Source organism: Hylaeus anthracinus, unplaced genomic scaffold (genome assembly GCF_026225885.1).
Source record: "Hylaeus anthracinus isolate JK02 unplaced genomic scaffold, UHH_iyHylAnth1.0_haploid 11994, whole genome shotgun sequence".
Classification (NCBI taxonomy): domain Eukaryota; kingdom Metazoa; phylum Arthropoda; class Insecta; order Hymenoptera; family Colletidae; genus Hylaeus; species Hylaeus anthracinus.
Genome location: NW_026534341.1, coordinates 4,892,999 through 4,912,522, shown reverse-complemented (window position 1 = coordinate 4,912,522; position 19,524 = coordinate 4,892,999). Strand labels below are relative to the sequence as shown.

The 19,524-nt window shown below is 42.1% G+C and overlaps 1 protein-coding gene across 2 annotated transcripts in view; it reads left to right on the top strand.

The window, feature by feature from the left end:
- Positions 1 to 19,524, top strand: part of LOC128889070 (Krueppel-like factor 6) — a 409,458-nt gene that overhangs the window by 92,176 nt on the left and 297,758 nt on the right. Inside the window, exon 3 of one of the 2 annotated variants that reach the window (XM_054146392.1) lies at positions 10,452 to 10,513. The exons of the other annotated variant lie outside the window; for it this stretch is intronic. Within the exon in view, the coding sequence (XP_054002367.1) occupies positions 10,472 to 10,513 (42 nt within the window). The 5' untranslated portion in view covers positions 10,452 to 10,471. The remainder of the gene's footprint in view (positions 1 to 10,451; positions 10,514 to 19,524) is intronic. 2 annotated transcript variants of the gene reach the window in all.

Below are 19,524 nucleotides of genomic sequence, written 5' to 3'. Positions count from 1 at the left end.
ACGTTACAACAACCTCTTTCAAGGACGCAGCCTTCGGGACAGAGACATCCACGCGCGCGGATGTTCTCCAGCCGAGAGATCCGGATCCGAAGTACCGGGGATCGTTTAAATTCTACCGATTCGATCTCTGCCGAGGCGTCGAGCTAAGAATAAGGACGATGACGTTTCACGAATGTAAAGCACGTCCGCTCGACGCCTATGTCGCGCACCAATGAGATCCACGGCAGCACGTGCGCTTTCGAATAATAGCCAGCCGCCGTGAGGCGTCGTCTCGATATGGCCATAGCTACGTCGATATCGCGGATATCCACGGATAAACCCGGCGCTGCCACACGTTTTTGCCCGGTGTGCGTCGAGCTGTGTACGTGCACGAGCGACGACAAGAGTGGTAAGCCTGGCGAGGCAAGGCGGTGGCGCGTAGTGTTACAGTTAACGAGTATCGACGTGGCCAGCAGATCTGCCATGTCGTCGGTGTCCACCTCGCTTCTCGGATCCATGCATCAGTTCTCTCTCTATATCTCTTCTGCTTCGACTATTCTTATTGATCCGCACACCGCTCCGCCTCGCTTTTTCCTTGTCCTGTCTCGGTTCGACTCGCGGCCATGTCTCTTCTTTCGCGCAACGCGCGTGGACGGCCATTGAATTGCCACCTAACGCTGAACTCTGTCTATCGTTCAACGAGTGCATTTATCAATCGACGGGATTAGCGTTCTCGTGTTTGGTCGCGACATAAATGAGAGTATACACGTGCGAAGTGTATAGGAAGAAGTTCGTTTGATTTTGTATAACAGATACTATTAAGTCGCAAGACAAGGAAATGCATTTAACTTTTTGCACTCGAATACAGTTTTGCACAAATAAATAAATATTGTTTAGAAGAAGACTTTATTAGAGAACTTCGTCGACGAGTACAATAGCAGGACCAGGTCGGAACGCACTTCCTTCCTGTTTCTTTCCACTATGTCATGAACGTTAACACTCCAGCACGACGCGCGGCGTTTGTTATCGCCGTGAGAGGAGAGGACGTACGCTAAAGTGCAAGTTCGCGGTCCTGGCCTTATATATAGTGGATCCCACGGTGCACCAGTGCACAGTGCTTGGGTGGACCTATTGACTGCGGCTAACAAGGCCGCCGCTTGTACGAGGAAATGTATAGTAGAAACGTACACGCTTCGGACTCCCGTGCTCGGCGATACGCTGACGCTTCGATTGGACGTTGAATCGTGGACCTTGGGGTCTTGTTGATCAATTTTTTAAGTGAAAATTTTGTTACCTTTTTTTTTAAAGTTTCAACCAACTTCACTCACCGTTCGCATTTTGGTTCGCCATATTGGATCCGCCATTTTGAAAATTTTCAGTTCAGATTTGAAATCGGCGACCTCCAAAACCCCTGGATACCAAGTTTCATCCAAATCGAATCACTTTTCGTATTTTGCTCCGCCATATTGGATCCGCCATTTTGAATTTCTAATTTTTGAGTTTAGATTTGAAATCAGCGACCCCACAAACCCCTGTATACCAAGTTTCATCCAAATCGAATTAGTTTTCGCATTTTGTGTCGCCATATTGGATCCGCCATTTTGAATTATTGAATCTTGAAATCTTGGATTTCGAATCAGCGACCCCCAAAACCCCTGGATACCAAGTTTCATCAAAATCGAATTAGTTTTCGCATTTTGTATCGCCATATTGGATCCGCCATTTTGAATTATTAAATCTTGAAATCTTAGATTTCGAATCAGCGACCCCCAAAACCCCTGGATACCAAGTTTCATCAAAATCGCTCGAAAGAAACAGTAGATAAATTTGCATCTCTTTTAAAGACCTTAGAGGGGTTTTCCGATCAGGAAATACTGCAATGTTTACTACTAATTCTCGGAATTCGGGGGGTTGTTTCTTCCAGGAATTACTATTACTATGTTTACTGTTCTTTCTTGGAATTGCAACGGCTTTGCAAGGACGCTGTAGGCCACTGCGTCTGTCAGTCATTTATAATTGTCTACAAAGTAGGAAACTTTGAGGTATCATAATTCAGCGTAGAATTATCCGATTCGATTCACACAAAATTCAAATTGAAGTGCGGAATTTCTACTATCTAATATATAGTTATTCTTATTATTATTCTTAAACGCTTTTAGACAATAGGTTTTTTTTTATTATTATTATTAATTGTATTTGAAATGTCATTACTCGGCGTGGAATCGTCCGATTCGATTCTAACAAAATGGAAATTGAAGAGCAGAATTTCTACTATCTAATAGAACGTTATTATCATTTTTAATCCTTCTTGAACAATTGTTTTTATTTTTTTTTATTATTAATTACATTTGAAATATCGTAACTACGCGTGGAATTGGTCGATTCGTTTCCAACAAAATTCAAGACTAAATGCCTGTGTGTACTTACTTTCTAAAGAAATTTGTATTAAATTTTTCATTAATTTGAATTGCGCTGGCTATCGAATTTTCTTTCACTCACACAATAAATCCATAACCCACGATAACAAGTTCATAAAAAAGATTTTGCACCATATTAGCCTCTCACCGATTCAATTTGACGAACACCTTGGTTAAATTTTAGGAAAGAATATTTAAATAATAATAATTACACCACTGATTTTCTCTACCTACTATTTCGCAATGTCGATCAGTTTTATTTCCAAGGGTCTCGTATTTGGGACACAGAAATTCTCGAAGGATAAAAACAGGCGATACAGTTCGGCAGCGTCGATGAATACAGCTTTCCGATACAGCAGGGGATTCGTTCCGCTTCAAAAAAAGTCTCGTTTTGCCAGCGCCGAGGCGAAAGAATCGGGCGAAAGTGTCACGTCAATTCCCTTGCATCGAAAGAAATACGCTTTTTATCGCCTTTCGTTTGCCACTCGAGAAGGCTGTCGAATCCATAGGCAATGCGATCTTTAACGGCCAGTCGTGAAAGTCTTCGGTGTTGATGCAATCCTGCGAAGTGAGAGTGCCTAGAAAAATTAATCGACGTGCCTTCTGCGTCCTTCTTACGGCGATGGACATTAAAAGTTAATCGCTGCGATTGGATTTCTTCGTCGCGAGTCCTTTTAGCCGTTGGTCCTGTTCGAAGGGCTACTCAATTTCATGGATCATTCCGTGTACCGCGCAGGACACCTACGATCCGGTATAAGAGCACGTGCGATTACGTAGGTGTACACTCCTTAACGATAAACTCCGTTTAATCGGCAATAATCTACGGACTGAGGTGATTCACCTTCTCTGAATCGCGACACGCGAATCTCATCCGAGAACTTGGTGTCGAGTAACGATCGATCCATTCCTATCGACTTAATAATTTACTATTTGTACTACAGCAACGGGGTAAACTAGGGCGGAAACTATTGATTGCGTGCACACATAGAGTTGAATCAATTGAAAGCGTGATTGAATTATAATAATATAAAATATACAAAAAGAATTCAGGTCTGAAAGGGTTATAACATATTCGATTCAGGATCTACGGTCAGACCCATAAGTAACCTGTCTGTCTATTGGAGAAAATCCGAATAAAATGATAGGTTTCATACCGCCAAATTAATATTTCTTAAAGTAGACGACGAGTATCCTTCGGAATGATCATTTTAACATGTTCTGAATACGTTCTCGTGTTCAGTTTTGTGGACAAAAAATAGGCATTAACACGTTGGCTGCCAGACTAATACTCGCAAAAATGTCTACAAAGTTAAAATTTCGTCTCTGTCGCAGTACTTAATTCCTTAGCATCGTCGAGTTCACGAACTCCATCCGGATTTACTTCCATTACCGTTTCACCTGTGTAACTAATTATTTTAGTTCCTCAATGAAAAGTCCTGTCAACCATTTCCGGATTACGTGGCGACCAGCGTGTTATACGAACGCCAGATAATTACGCATCGACTTAACACGAGTATCACCCTGGCATATCCGTACCAAATCAAGGCCAGCTTCTTCCATCGAGAAATCGGGACACTTGGTGCGCAACGACCTGATAATTTCATGCCGCGGAACGCGGTCCCGGTAAAGTAGGAACGGTAGTCAACCCAGGAGACTTATTGCGATCGCGAGGAACAACGAGGCGCGCGGTTGGTACGTATGTACGAACGAACTGGAATGGGTTTCATGCGAAAGAACGAGGAACCAAGAGTGGGTTACAGAGGGAGAAAGATACTGGACTATCAGAGGGCGAGGGAGCGAGAGTTAGGTGGTCAGGGAGTTCGAACAATGGAGTAAGCGCGACGCTGAATATATCATCGGTGCTGGCGCATGCCCCGGCGCAATGCATCGCGCCGTAACTCGTACCAACGCATGAATATAATATGGGCATTAATAAATCCAAGCAGGTATTAATGCGGGCTAATGTATGCGTGGCGGGCATTTGTTATGCGTCCACTTTGTAAAAGTCAACGGTTGGACCCTTCCACAATGGCCGGCGCGGTTGTTAGCTGTCCGTACCCGTGGAAAAGCGTCCCGAAGTCGCGGTTGGCGAGCCGCTGCCCCGTTGGCTGTAAAACCTGGTACAACAGTGCCTGCGCCCGGACTCTTCCGGCCCAGCATGCGATTGTTGCGAACGAACTTATGTCCTTAATGTTCCGCGGACGGTCGTGTCCGACGTCCTGACAAATCGATTTAGAATCACCAGGTCGGGAATGGTACACGGGGCCGCGCGGACGATCCTCTACGTCGCTGCGTGCACGCTTGTAATTGCCCGGTAACGCTGCGCGCTTGTTAGTAATGCGCTACCGTTGCCTACGTGAAATATGATTGCGTCTCGGCCGCGAGTGATTTATGTCCCGTTTGTGTTCGACTCGGTGCGCCCTGCGATAGGGAAAATCGCTTCGAGCGACTCACGCACCGCGGGAACTTCGATTCTCACGAGGGACGGTCCCTAGGCGCAAGCCTGACAGGTTTTGCGCGGTGTTAGGACTCGTGAGCGACTGCGGGATCGAGGAGTTGCATCGTTACTGTCTGTGTAATCTCCTCGCAGTATTTTTCACCGTATAACGTGACACGAATTTCGGCTGTTCGAAAATAGAAAGATTTTCAATCTCAAAATACTAAGAAGTAACATTGTTAAAATCGAGAAACTATGGCTCAAACTTTTCTTTTCTTTTTTTCTTTTTTTTTTTTTTTTCTGAGAGCATGTGTACCTCTATTCGCTGTTGTATTACCTAGGCGTAAGAGGTGACTGGCCCCGCAGTAACTCGATTCAGTATTTCAAACGTTATCACCATGCAGTACCTCGTGGACTTGCCTTTAGGATCTTCCCTTGTCAACTCGGGTGTTGCGAACGTTGCTTCGTGCTGAGCAGCTTCTTATCGTTTCGAGGCTGATCGATAAGAAACGAGCCACGAAAACTGTTGCTTTACATATGGCTGGCGACGATTACGCCGCGGAGACACGTTCGCGGGCAAAACGGTCGCGCTTATGCTAGCGATGTGTATCGGGTCGCCGCGCGCGCCGCATATTACCATTACAATGGTTTACAACGCTGTATCGGCCAAGATCTCACGTGGACGACCCAGCCACTAGGTACACACTGTTTTGTGTCTCTTGAAAAAGCTTATCTGCGTTGGCTGCCTCTACTAGTTGGCCTAAGGTCTGTTTTCGTACCATCTAAAAATTTCCGTCTACGATTCGGTCACTTTTCCGTTTACTTTATTCGAATTTTGTTAGAGAGCTTCGATTCGATTCAGTTCGCGATCGCCCGACATTGTACAACGCTCCACACCTTTTCCTTTCTAACAGGCGCTGTACACTCGACGATTTATCGTGCAATGTGTCTAGGTAAAAATGTGGAGTAAAGAATAATGGATTAGTATCTTTAGATTTAGTATTTTTTTAGATTCAATTTTATCGAACGATATTATAATTAATGAATGAAAGTTTGTTCGTCTCTGACAAATGCTTCAAAATTATCGATTAAACTGTCCTATCGTATATCGTACATTATCGTAAAAATGTTAATGTTTTTGATTTTATTGCTCTCTACAAGATATCTTGATTAACGACAGTATATATTTCATACCCAACGAGAGCGATAAGCAAGAAAATTGTTCCCTTCAGTAGGAGTTCTAACGTCTAATCGTGAATATAAATTTTAGTAAATTGAGTATAAATTGTAATAATTTCGAATCGATCGTTTCTAGTAGCTATGAATTTTAATAATTTTGTATGAAGATTACCAATGAGTGAAAATTAATGGTTACCCTTCATTCGCATAATGCATTTGCTAAACGAAGACCAAATAAATGCATGCGTGATTTATTTTTCACGCTCATTTGTACATAAAAGCCTCAACTGCGAATGTTAAAGATGTAAGGAAATAGAAAGTGACAAATGTGTTAATATAACAACAGAATAAGATATACGAGAAGAAACAATTGCGATAATAAGATAAGAAGACAAGCATCAAGTCAGAGATAAAAGCTTGAAAAAGAATCGAAAGAGTACGAGAAGGAAAGGAGAATAAGGGAAAATTATCATTAGCAGTATTTAACAGTGAATGCAATTACTGCGCGCTTGAAGGAGTAGAACGAGTCACGGAGGGAGAGGATTACAGTAATGTTAGAACAATAGGAGAATTAACTATAGTGCTTGGACGGGTGATAAATAGGAAAGGATAAGTCGTTGTCAGGTCTGGTGTGAGAGAGCTCATAGACGTAATACTTGTGTAGTCTGCATCTTGACGCAATACTTGTGTAGACTGTTTCTAAATAAACCAATGTTAATAAATGATACAGAATACAAAAAAAAAAAACAATCCATTTGATTAAATTTTATTTGTAAATTTAATCGATCCCGTTGTCGCGGGTTCATATCGACTGAACTGCGGCGCCCGAGATGCTCGTTGTTGGCACGACGCAACACGAGGGGCGTCGGAGAGTTGTAGAGCCTTGTCGCTGCGACACCTAGCTTGGCCACCTATCCATGCATTATGCATCTAATGTTAGTTACATGAGGTATACGGAGGCGCTAGACCCATCTTCCCAGAGCTCAGAGTTTATAAGATCGGACACCGACGTGTCTACCTGCCGTCAAAGCTTAGCTGGTTCTTTTGCCTTTTCATCTGGAGCTGAGTGGTTTTCATCGCGGAATAATACCTTAGAACTTTTAAGCGTCGACGAATACATGATCGCTTTCTTTGACAAGCGTTCAGCTCGCTTCACTTCGGCGCTGATGATCGATATAAGTCTATTTATAATTTTGCGAAAAAAATTATTTTTTCTACCTGAAAAAAGGAGCTTGGCAAATGAACAGAATGGTTTGAATAATCACGAATAGTACATACGTGTACGAGTTTAAGGGAAATATACTAGGCACGTGAAACCTTGCTTTCCTCGATTTTCTTGCCCCCAATTAATGCAGTAGCACGTTTTTGCGTGGCAATACGTTTGAAAGCAGTCCAGAGCTTTTGCAACCTCTAATGGACCCGTATCGCCGTCGATTCAGAACTTCTAATTGGTTTTCATTAGCGGTAATTAACGAAGTTGACACGACGACCTTAAGCCAATTTACTGTAAACAGCAGGTCGATTTGTCAATTTCTCATTCTAATTCGTGCGCTCGATAATGCACGATACTTCGACATCGAGCGTTCCACGTCTTTGATATATATCGAAAAGTTACAGAATCGTGTGTTCCTCAAATGTTTCACAGTGTATTATTTCAATAATTTTGTTAAATTAATAACATGGTGAATTTCAGAAAACTCGATTTGTTTGTAAAATTTTGGTGTATTATGTGAGCGAACAAGATAGGTAATTGCTCATTAATAATCATATTCTTTCTAATAAAATAACTGGCAAGTCTTGTAAGCAATTCATATAATATTGCACAGTATTATATAAATATATTGTTTTGGCTGTTTTTATATTTATGAAAGTCATTGAGACTTAACATTTGCTTTGAACATAGTGTGATTATTGGTATTTCAAACTTGTCCTCAAGAACTCGAAAAGAACCAAAATATTTATGCAATACCTTTCTTATTATATTTACGCTTTTCTGAAAATATTAGCAAGCAAAGAACTCATTGTTTAAATTCCCTATCTTTTTTTAACTAATCCATATCTTCCATGGCAGTTTAAACAGAAATCACAATTTCCAGCTCAAAAACTTTGGGGTATTAATTCTGTTATGAACTGTACAAGTATTTGCATTGGGAACCTGTTTCAAAGTCAAACTATATCATCTCAATGTATTTAGTTGGTGCTTGAAAAATCGCGTAAATTACTTTAATTACGAGCCTAAGCAACACAAAATTGCTTTAGAAATCACTAATACTCTATATACGATAGAAATGTTGAGACCCCTTAATTTGCTACAAGAACTAGACTTATAACTACAGAGAGACTTTTTGTTTTGGAGTGAACTGTAGCCAGGCTGCAAAAATAACGCACCGCGTGTCGATAGTTAGTCGCACGGAAGTTTTCCGTAGCAACGGAAAAAGTCGAGGTGGAGCCGTCACGCGTGTCGTTGTAATACCTTTTCATAGTAACTCTCCGAGTGAATGCGTTTTTATCGGAGTCGCGTGAAAAGCAGTGGCTCGTTTAGAAACCAGAATTCCGTCAGCGCTGGAATGCTAAGCAAAAGTCATAGAATTTGCAGAAACGCTTTCAGCATACCTCGAAAATGCGTGTATAAAAATCGATTCCAGTTACACGAGGGGAAAAAAGACGGCAAAGATAGCGATACATTTTCTCCCGCATTCTGTTAAAGCAGAAAGTGTAGGCGGTAATTGCGACGATTAGGTCATAGCGAAATGTAACACTGAGTCTTCAGAAACGAGGTAATTGTTGTCGACATAACGACTACCTTTGAACGTCCCTAATGGATTCCGAAACCGTTCAATTAATCCTTTCGTCTATAACAACGTGCGAGACACCTGGTAAGGCATTCGAGTCGAACATGAAAAGTACGAGTCAGAAATGTCGTATAAACATGCATTAAGAGTTTTATTAGACATTCTTTTAATAATCAACACGTCTTTTATAAAAAGAACAAGATCTCAGAATGTTTATTAACAATAACAAGAACTAAATCGGCAAACACGTCTGTTCGATAGCAAGTCTGGCGACGTTCTGCCAATTCATAACTTTCCGGTTCTCTTGGTAACCGGAACATCCCGACGATCCGCTTCCGCTCGCTCTTCGGATCGCACTTCAGATCGTCGCAGCATCCTCACGCTGCCGCGACGATGCAACTTTGCAATATTGCGGAATCTTCATGGCGCCGCAACAATATTAACGAACAAAAAATATCGATTTTTGACATTTCCGGAGTGGCCTTACCCCTCTTAAGGATGTCGCGCAAGGACAGTTGAGTGGTAGCAAGGGAACAACTCGATCACGCATCCCCTGGCGATCTCCCTTGCGGGCGATCGTCAGCGACGGACACTTGTCTCGTATAATGTTAAATTGCATGCTGCGCGCGGGCCACGACAAAAACGAGCCAGGTCGGGACGCTGTAACGAGCGGCAGCCTAGGCAAGAAAATCAGCACCGCCAACGGCAGCGTCTCCCCTGGTGCTACGCGTTATTGTGCTGTACGCTAACGCTACGTCGCGCCAGCGCGAAGAAAAAGGGCCAGCACTCCGAACACCGAGAAGAGACAAATGCCATTTAATCAGGAGCCCCGCGCACACGAGTTTACGACACTTCGGAACGTGGCGTTCGCCGCGCTCGTACAAATGCAACCACGAGCGTTGCAAAGCGAGCAAAAGCGACGAGGAGCAACAACGACGACGACGACGACGACGACGACGACGACGACCGCGCGCGTCGCCCAGCAGGAGAGCCAGCAGCAGAAGCGGCCAGCGCCGCGTTAATTAAACGCGAGCGATTAGTTAGCGGCAGTTAATTATATAGATTAATATGCAAATGAATTCCCTCCCTCTCTCCCAACGGCACCGCTGGTGAAGGTAGACGGCGCAACGGAGGCCCGCAATCCTGATTACATTACGCTACGGACCAGCTTTGACTTTCATCGCCCACTCGGTTTTCCTTCGTTTCACCGCGAGATTCTTAGCCTCGAATCTAATCGACCCCGCGCTCGAATAAGAGATACCTGGTAATTAATCTAGCGAACTCGCTCCGCGGTGTCTCGAACGTGACTGCCGCGATTGGGTGCTTACGTTTGCGTCCAAACGCGAAACACGTTGGCGTCTCGATCACGCGAGGATGCTTCAGGCTGAGTTGTGTATGGACGACTTGAAAATAAGTCATGGGTTTCATGTACGTGGCTTTCAATATAAAGGCTTTTCGTTTAATGTCCTTGTTTTAACCCTTTGCACTCGGAGCCATTAAATTCCCTTAAATATTATGCACACGGAAAAGATTGAAAATATCAACGTCATACTTTGTACATATATTTATGTATATTTTGATGAGTATTTATATCTCAGTTATACTTACGTATATCCTTTTCTAACGAAAACTTACTTATTGTTTCAGGTAAGCAAAATGAAACATTCATGGCGACCATGTACATTTTTAAGTCGTCGGATAGCAAAAGCGTGAGTAATGAGACTAATTTACGTTGATTTCACGTTCAACGTATTAGTTTATACCAAATCTAACTAATCACTGGCTGTCACCAATACCCCAACAATCACATTGTTTTGTGATTCGTGACGTATAAGATCGTATACCGAAATTACTACAGCGTAAAGTCGGTGTATCAAATATCCTTGGTAATATCCGTGGAAGGCAATTAAGAATACTAAGATAATGTCATTTCACTAGCGTAATTGGACATTGCTCGCCGTATATCTCATTCCGCTACGTGCTACGTGTAAACTTACATCGATCGTTAAGTATCAACTTCTTATACATACAAACACTATGTCAATTAGTGACCACGAAAGTCTACGATTTTGCGGCAACAGAAATCACACGGGATGATCGAGGAACTCTCATGCTGGGTAAATTTGTTGCATACTGTAGAAGTCTCTACGAAAAATTAGGCACGGAAATTCGATCCCACGATCCTCGGATTCACAGTCGACGGATAAATCCGTAATTCGGATGAATGCAGTTTTACCATACTCCGAGCATCCTTATCACTAGATAGCGAATCTTCGTTCAAAATAAAATCTTTGCAAACGTACCTACAAAAATGGAACCTAGGTAGGAATTTATTTTACTCTGGAAAATAATTATAACGCGAACTTTACTTTCAATGTTTTTTTTTATATTCTTGCATATCGTGTGCATGTCGTAGTTTCTAGCACATTTAAGTTTCCCGTAAATGCACAATGATCCACAGTGTACTTATCACGAGTTCGCATCTGGAGATGCTTCGAAAGGTCCCAACGAAAAGCGACTGCGGCCTCGAGACAGCGGCCACCAAGAAAATCGTGGAATCGGCCAGGTATCGGTAGAAATCTTAAACCGCTACGCGGTGGTAACGTGATCGCTATCCGCGCAGGTGTTGGCTAAGCGTGTAAACACGCCACACAATCGCGCACCGCGAGGAAATTTTAAAGGTCGCGCGCCGCGGCTACGCCTTCCAGAGTTCTTCTTCGAGCGTACGCCATCCGTCTTTCGCTCCTCCACGGAGCAGGCTGTTGCGCGCCACCAACTCCGAGGATCATAACTAACCAACCTGCCGGTACACCGTGGTTGTTTATGAAACTCAGCTGCGTTACAACGTCGCATCCCAGTGGTCGGTATTCCGCGACAATCCACGGCGGAAGCCTCGTGAATATTTATTACGCGCTCTCGCTCGGACGTGAAATACGGACGATATCGGTTCATCAAAGCTTGCCACGGACCCGATGAACCCGCGCGGTTGTATTAAATCCTGGCTAGACGGTTTGCCCTAAATAAAGACTGGATCATTTTGGAAAGTCGACGAAGATTCGAGGAACGACAGAAAATGTCTGTTCGTACGTCTACTCGCTTATTTATAGGGATTGTTGACGATCCAGACGGAACCTGGTTTTATGATGTTGGACGTGTCGTGAAGGGTATTTTAGACTTAGAAAAAAACATGTCAGAATGGAACAGGAATCGATAAGCAGTTATCTTCATATCCCATCGTTGTATATTTATATATTTGTATGTTGCGTAACTATGTCCAATATTTATTTGGCAGACATAGGTTGCAGTCTCATGCTATTACAGCTAGTTCGGGATTTATGTACAACCCCGAAAGGGAATTCTTTCCGCGAGTGCACGTTTCGGGATGCGACTAATCGCGGCCGATACTTCATCGTCGCGACAAGGACGATCGTGTTATTGGGATTTGCGTCTGTCAAAACCGGTTGGATATGTTAGAGAAATCGAATGAAAGACTCGTCTTGGAAAATCCTTCTCCTGTCGCGGTGAGAGGGTGGGCGCCATCCGTCGGAGACAATTAAATTCTTTTTAAGGTGTCCGCGAGAGAGTCAACCTTAAAAGCTCCCACATTCCAACTGGATATAATCAAATTTATACCGGCGTATTCGCGGACTCACTTTCGCGATAATCCTTCAACGTACTTAAAAGTACTTTACGGCCGCCCCACCGCGGAGCGTTCATTAAATCACGATGCAATTACATTCTTCGCCGCGCGTTATTGTGGCCCCGCGATTGCGCCGAGTGTGCGCATTAAACGGAACGCGTGTTTAAAAGCGAATGAAAACGGCATGTGTCGGTGAGCATAATTATATGCGGAGACATCAGGCTTGAACGCGAACGACCCACGGATTCCAGCGATTCCGGTGTCTGGTTTCGCATACCATCTGACGCTAATCATTTTTTAAGGCGTGGCCTGGCCTCCCCCGGCCGCTATTTCCAACCGATCGAAAATTAATAACGTCGTCCACCGTTTCTACTATCCTCCGTGCCTAGGACTAACCGTTCCTGGATCATGAGAATCGGATACCCGCCTCGTGAGAAAAGAGTACTCTTTTACGCTTTAACTCTGTGAGCTGTGGAGGGTTTATTATCTTGTTCAGTTAAGATAAATTCGTTTTCACGACAAAGTCTCCCTTGTCGTGAAAAGTAACTCCATGAAATTTATAAATATGCATTCGAAGTTATAACAATAACCAGATGAGTCCTGATAGAAGCTTTAATACTTCCTTATTTATCAGGATGTATGTTAACTAATAATTCATATTCGCCATAAATTATACATTCGTCGAGGGATTAGAATGAAATGATGATTTGTGTGGGTCAGGCTAAATGCTTTTCGAAGCAGAGGGGTAACATATTATTCCACTTAATTTATATATATATATATATATATATATATATATATATATATATATATATATTACAAATATGTCCCATTTTATCATAAGACAACTTACGCCAGATGACTCCTGGCACGCGGTTTAATACTTCCTTATTTATCAGAAAGCGTGTTAGGTAATAATTTGTATTCGCCAGAAACGTTCCTTACGCTGAGGGATTAAAATAAGATGATGACCTGTATGGGTTAGAGAGAGAGAGAGCGAGTGTAATTGTGTATGCCTGTAAAATGTTAACAGGTATTCGGTGAAATAAAAAAGTTACTTTCAGAGTCCTCAGTTAGTGTCATCGAAAACGTCAAATGATACCACACATTAAAGCAACTATTTATGCTTGAAGCATAACAAAACTTAAAGGATATAAAGTTTTTATATCCTTTCAGATGAAGAATTCAATGAAGTTACCAAAACAGATATTTTTATGTTGTCGCTTTAAAAAGAGCGTATTTGGCTTCGTTGATTGAAAAGTGGAGGTTGTTTTACAACTTCCAACGGCTAAAATGTCTAACAACTATAAAGATTGGGTGTATTTTTAACAGAGTATGCCAATCAATCAGTGGTTATGCATGCCTCGCGGGTTTTAGCTCCCCTCGATTACGGCGGTTTAATCGCAACGAAAAGAAACTTAATCTTACATAAGAGATGCGCGAGCGGTGAGGACACGCGGGTACGCGTTATGCAAATCGGCGTCGTTAGATCCGCGCGAACAATGCCACAATTGACTGCTATAATAAGCTCGTTTACCATATCTGCGGATCGCGATCGTGACGCGTGTTCGCGAGCGTGTGTCCACCTCTAATTCCACAGGAGGCGCTCGATCGTTTACGCGCGTTTATTCGCAAGATAGGACCTAATCCAATCCTAATATTTATCTTACTTAAATAGAAAAAATTGCATGTTTGATAATTTCGTTATTCTTGAGATTCTTGGTACTTCGGTTTTCTTATTAAAACCTGAGACATGTGGGAATGTATTCGATGAGCTGATCGCAGGTTAATTCAGGCTAGGCGTGTTCACGATTTTTTCCGCATGTATCGTTGCGTAAGAGTCACAAAGTTATAAGGAAGACAGCGTTAGCACGCATCCATTTCATTGGTCATCGTGTTCTTGACAGCTTTAAAGCAGTCGTAAACCACGGACCGTGCCTGTATCTCCGCGGTAGAGTGTCATTTCGCAATTAACCCGCAGAAAACTTCTAATTAGTCCACTAATTGTTATATATGCTTCGTATGCAGAGGTTCCGTTTTCTCATTGCAATTATTAATTATTTATTTGAACTTTCATGCTTTGTCGAATCGATGACCTATGACGAGGAAGACAAAAAATACGAACCATTATTCGTTCATTATTTATTAGAGTTTCAAAGAACTTCGATGAATTTATTCTTCTTCAAATAACGACACCAGTGCATCTCATAACGCGTATATCTCTCCATTTTTTCACGTCTCTAGTTCGTCGAAGGCTCCCGTGATTCCCCGAAGTCTCCATTCGCGGCCATTTGCAAGCCAGCCACTTAAAGGTGATTTAGTGCTATCGGTTTAGACAAGTCACTCGAGAAATAGCTAGTTTGGCATTCTGATAAACGTTCGGCTGTGGTGTCCAGCCGTTTCGAACAGGTAATTAAAACGATCAAGCGTTCGCGACTCGTCCATGGAATCGGTCGAACGTCGAAGACAGAAGTCCATGCAAGCGCGCACAACAGACCGAGAGAGCTTAATGCTGCCATTACCGATGCTGATGAGTCCCCTTCGTTACCAAGCGACCCGTAAATCTCCGCACCTGTGCCTCCCTTGCCTTCTTCCTGGCCTTTCTGGGCGTCTTTCTCCCCATCTTTTACCCTCTTTGTTCCGGTTGGACTCTGGACTAGTTCACAATAGATGGTACAGCCTTATTGTTCAATCCGAGGATTGCTTTCCGCTCCGAGGCTGGCTCGTAAAACCACCGACAGACGATCGCAATGGCTCGCAGACGATGGAATTAATCGCGGATCAGAGCCACACTGCGATGATCGACGATTCGAGGTGTTGTGTACAGCAAAGTTATTCGAGTGAGCTTTTATTTTGTAACGAAGCTTCGAATACACTCTGCTTTGAGTAATATTCAAATAAACGTTAGGAGTAAAGTAAACCCTCTGTGGGCCGAAATTTTTCTTGCAGGCAACTTGGAATGCATTTACTTTGATATTTTAGGTTGATAATAAATTTTTATTCGAATGAATTTTTAACTGAACTCTGATATTCATACATTTGAACACTCGAAATAGAAGCCTCGATCTCGCGAATGTATGATAATAGCCTTCTGAGTCTCCGAAGTGGTTTAATGTCGCGATGCTGATCAGATCTGGAAAAGAAATTCAAATAAATTTATAAAGTATATTACAGGTGATGACCGAGTTTTTTTTTTTTTTAATTTATCCTTTACATCGAGGATGCTATCCTGTGAAATTATCACGATCTCACCGAAGGAAACGATTCGGCTCGAGTCGTAACATTTTTTCGTTAGCGTCCAGGATGATTCAATGAAACGTGTCCTGGATTCGGGCCCGATGGGATTCTTTCGTGTGGTCTCCATCATCGCAGCTGTTACGATTGCTTTCAGCGATAGGTTAAAAATGAAATTTCAAAATCTACGATTACCACAGCTTGTCCAGAATGGTCAAAAGCACTACGTCCAAACGATACTGCGATATTTTTAATTGATCCAATACCGTTGGACGTGAAAATGTTATCGTGCGAAGAACTTGATGGGAACCGATGACGATCCACGTCAGATTGTAGTTTTGCAATTATTGTTAATCGAAATGAGGAGACTGATAAAAAATCGTTGACATGACAGATCATGATTTTAATACAATGATAGTATATATTACGGGTGGATTTTTATTGAAGATGTCCGTGAAATAGTAATTATTTTGTTTATTTTGTTTGCTTGTTAAGAAAATATTTGTTGAAAAATTAATGTACATTAATACAGGAGAAAAAAGAAAATAATTCAGGTCTGAAACGGTTAAATTTACCTGGCAGTGAATGGGTTAACGCTAAAGTGGACCAACTTTCAAAATCACCCGATTGAATTTTATTGAACGAGACCTAACCCAAGCCCATCTTCGTTACATAAGTCCCCCTGGCCACGTGCAATTACATCCCCCGTGACCAGCGACGTTTCCCGCTAAAAATCGTTATCCTCGCAGTTATACGTCGGATCGTTTTACCCTAACCGTGCACGAGGCGTTATCAGACGAAATCGACATGTGCGAGCGCAGTCTGTGGCCTGATGGAAGCGGAGTATGGTTATTAAGCGAATTTCGTTTTCGGGTATTTTTATAGTCGCAACATGGCGGAGGTCAGCGGAGGTCGGCTGCTCAACGAGGACTGATCGGGCTAATTAGATCCGCGATAATCGACGGTGTGGCGTTACGAAAAATTGAATGTATCCGATGATTACGGAGGCCCTCGAACCGCCACTTTGGCGCAATAAACGACATGGAATCGTGACGCGCAGATGGCCCCTTGCCATCTCGGATTCGGCATTAAAGGCAATAACGCCCACGCTATCGCGTATCTACCGCGAGGCGGGCATAAAGATTGCGCTTTAAAAGGTCGAGACTGCGTCTTTATCCGCGCGGCATTGTTAAAAAAAAAAAAGAGAGAGAGAGAGAGAGAGAGACAAATTACGCGCGCGGTGCTTCTGCGAAAAATGATCCCCCGGCGATCAGCGGGGCTCCTTGCCCCTGATCTTACCCGTCGGCAAGAGATTCGAGGGAATTTTGCACGGGTGAAAGTCTCGACGGGATTTTCGAAAATTCGCGGAACGTCGATGCGCAGCATTTTCGCAAGAAGACTTTCTCGATACTTTCGTGCATGTTTATTATATTTTTTGCGCAGAGCGATGGAAGCTTGGATGTAACGATTTGATCGTTCGCATCGTTTATACAAGGGTTAACTTTGTATTTCAGTAATACTGTTGAATTTGTTTTTACTCGGTCAATAGGTTTCACGGAATACCGAGTATAATGAACTCGTGGAAAAATAAATATCGAAATTCAAGATTTAAGTAGCAAATTTGTTTCGTTAGTACGAAGATAAAAATGACCAAATTTGTTTTAAAATATTAATGTTATAAATATGTCGCGAATGTGTTAATTTGATTTAAGTAGCGAGCGATATTATTGCAGTGGAAAAAGGCCAATTCGTACGGATTTTTCCTCTAAAACGAGATATTCTAACTCGTTTGTTTATTTGTTTATTATCGTACGTCTTCAAACAACGAACAACAAGCTACATATATTCTAAATGATCATAGTTGCGTGTCTTAGAAATCTAAAGTTAGAGAAAGGCGCGTTTTTAATATTCCGAGACTTGTCTAACATTTTAAATATCTTTCGAAGTATTAACCTCCGGCGCTCAGAACCATACATCATTATCTTCACTATTTCAAGCTGTATCACCGTGCAAAAGCTCATTTAAATATCGGCGAACCCATTGGGGAAATTCCCTTGTCAGGCGCGGCATTGCGAAACAGTTCAGGCGCGAAGGAACGAAGAGGAAAGGGACGACCTGCGACCCTTTAACGAGATACGATCTCATGGTTCGTTAAGAGACCGACGAGGAATAGGCAAAAACCGAGGATTCGTTACGTCCCGCGTGATTATACGGGGTGTTTTTGATAGTTAGCAGAAATCTCGTTTTAACGGGGAAAGTCTTCTTCGGCGACAATAATATAACAGTGCGAATTAATGCATAACTACAATTTTTTTTCTCGTTAAAAATTGCACGATAAAAAATATAAAATGTCCAATATTGTAGCTACCACTTTTCCAGAGATTCTTCGAAAGAGATTCTTTTCCAAGTTCTAGTGGTGAAAAGTTTCACTGTTGTATCAACATCAGAAATCGATAAATTTCTTACTTGCCATGTTTTCATGTTGTAATATTTATATTGTAATCCACATCAACATTGCCAATGTAGTTGACTCCTCATTTACAGATATTAATCTCATTAATCGATATTAGAACATAACCTTGGATCCTATTATCATAATTACCATTTACCCAGTGAATATTATTCTTTCCTTTTTCATACATTTTGTTACTTTTAAATAATAATACTAATAATAATTGTCATGTACTCAAATATTAATTTCAACGGATATTCTTACACAAGTGACGAAAATTATAATAATTCATTATCAGAGAATTACAAATGACAAATTAAGTGACAAAAATTAAAAAGAATGTTTAATTTGACGATAAATGATTACCAATCGACGAACGCCAATTAAAATGAACATTCATACGTTCCCCAAAGTTTCCATTTGAATAACAACGCAAACGGTTAAATAGAACCATTTCGTTTCCGTGTTAACTCGTAAGTAGGAAGTCGCGCGTTGCGCAAGGAGAGAAGTACGATACTTTCGCGGTGGACGAAACAAAAACTCGCGCGAGGAGTACCGGTGCGCGGTTCTGACGCGGTGGTCAGCGTGGTCGCGTTATACGCATATTTATTCAATGCTGGAATCGAATCCTATCGGTCGGGCAAAGCGGTTAAGGCCAAGGTAATTGCATTGTACGCGGTTGTCCTTTCAAACGCCAATCACTGGCGACAAAACGTTCGTCGCGCCGAGGCGAATCGCATTTGCGGCCGTGCGGCGCCGCTCTTAAAGCCACGCCACGGTTCTCCATCTCGACGCTGTACGCTTTACTTCAGACCGACCTGAGCTCCTCGTCTCGCTCCTCGAGCTGCCTGCTTGACGTTTCTCAGCTCGAACGTTTCGATTCGCGAAGGATAAATAGAGACGGGGGCCGGTCGCGCGACATCTGCGCGATCCTGCATTCAGATGTGGAACAGATTTCTCGAAACGTGGCCAAAATTCAAACGATCATCGGTACAGGCTACGATTTACGAGTTGTTACGATTCGCAAACTTTCGTTAGCAGGATTAGATATTACCCTGCATACAATTTCCAAGGCATTTACTTTGATAAATTCAGATTGATAAATGGATCTATTTAAGATGGTAATATGACGAGAGAAATTAAATCATCGAAATGAATTTAATTAAATTATTCAAACGTGTAACACTTAGATAAATTATAAGCATTTGTACATTTTTGACGAAGAAAGAGTACCTTGGATTTTTTAGACGAGGCTCATTAAAAGTTTCTTAAAATCATTCATGTTAAAAAGAAGTATAATATATAATCATATAAGAATTTTGCAACACAAAGTGTCAGGTAATAATTAACCAATAAAATGACGTGTAAAACTCCTCCTAATTTCAAATAGACAT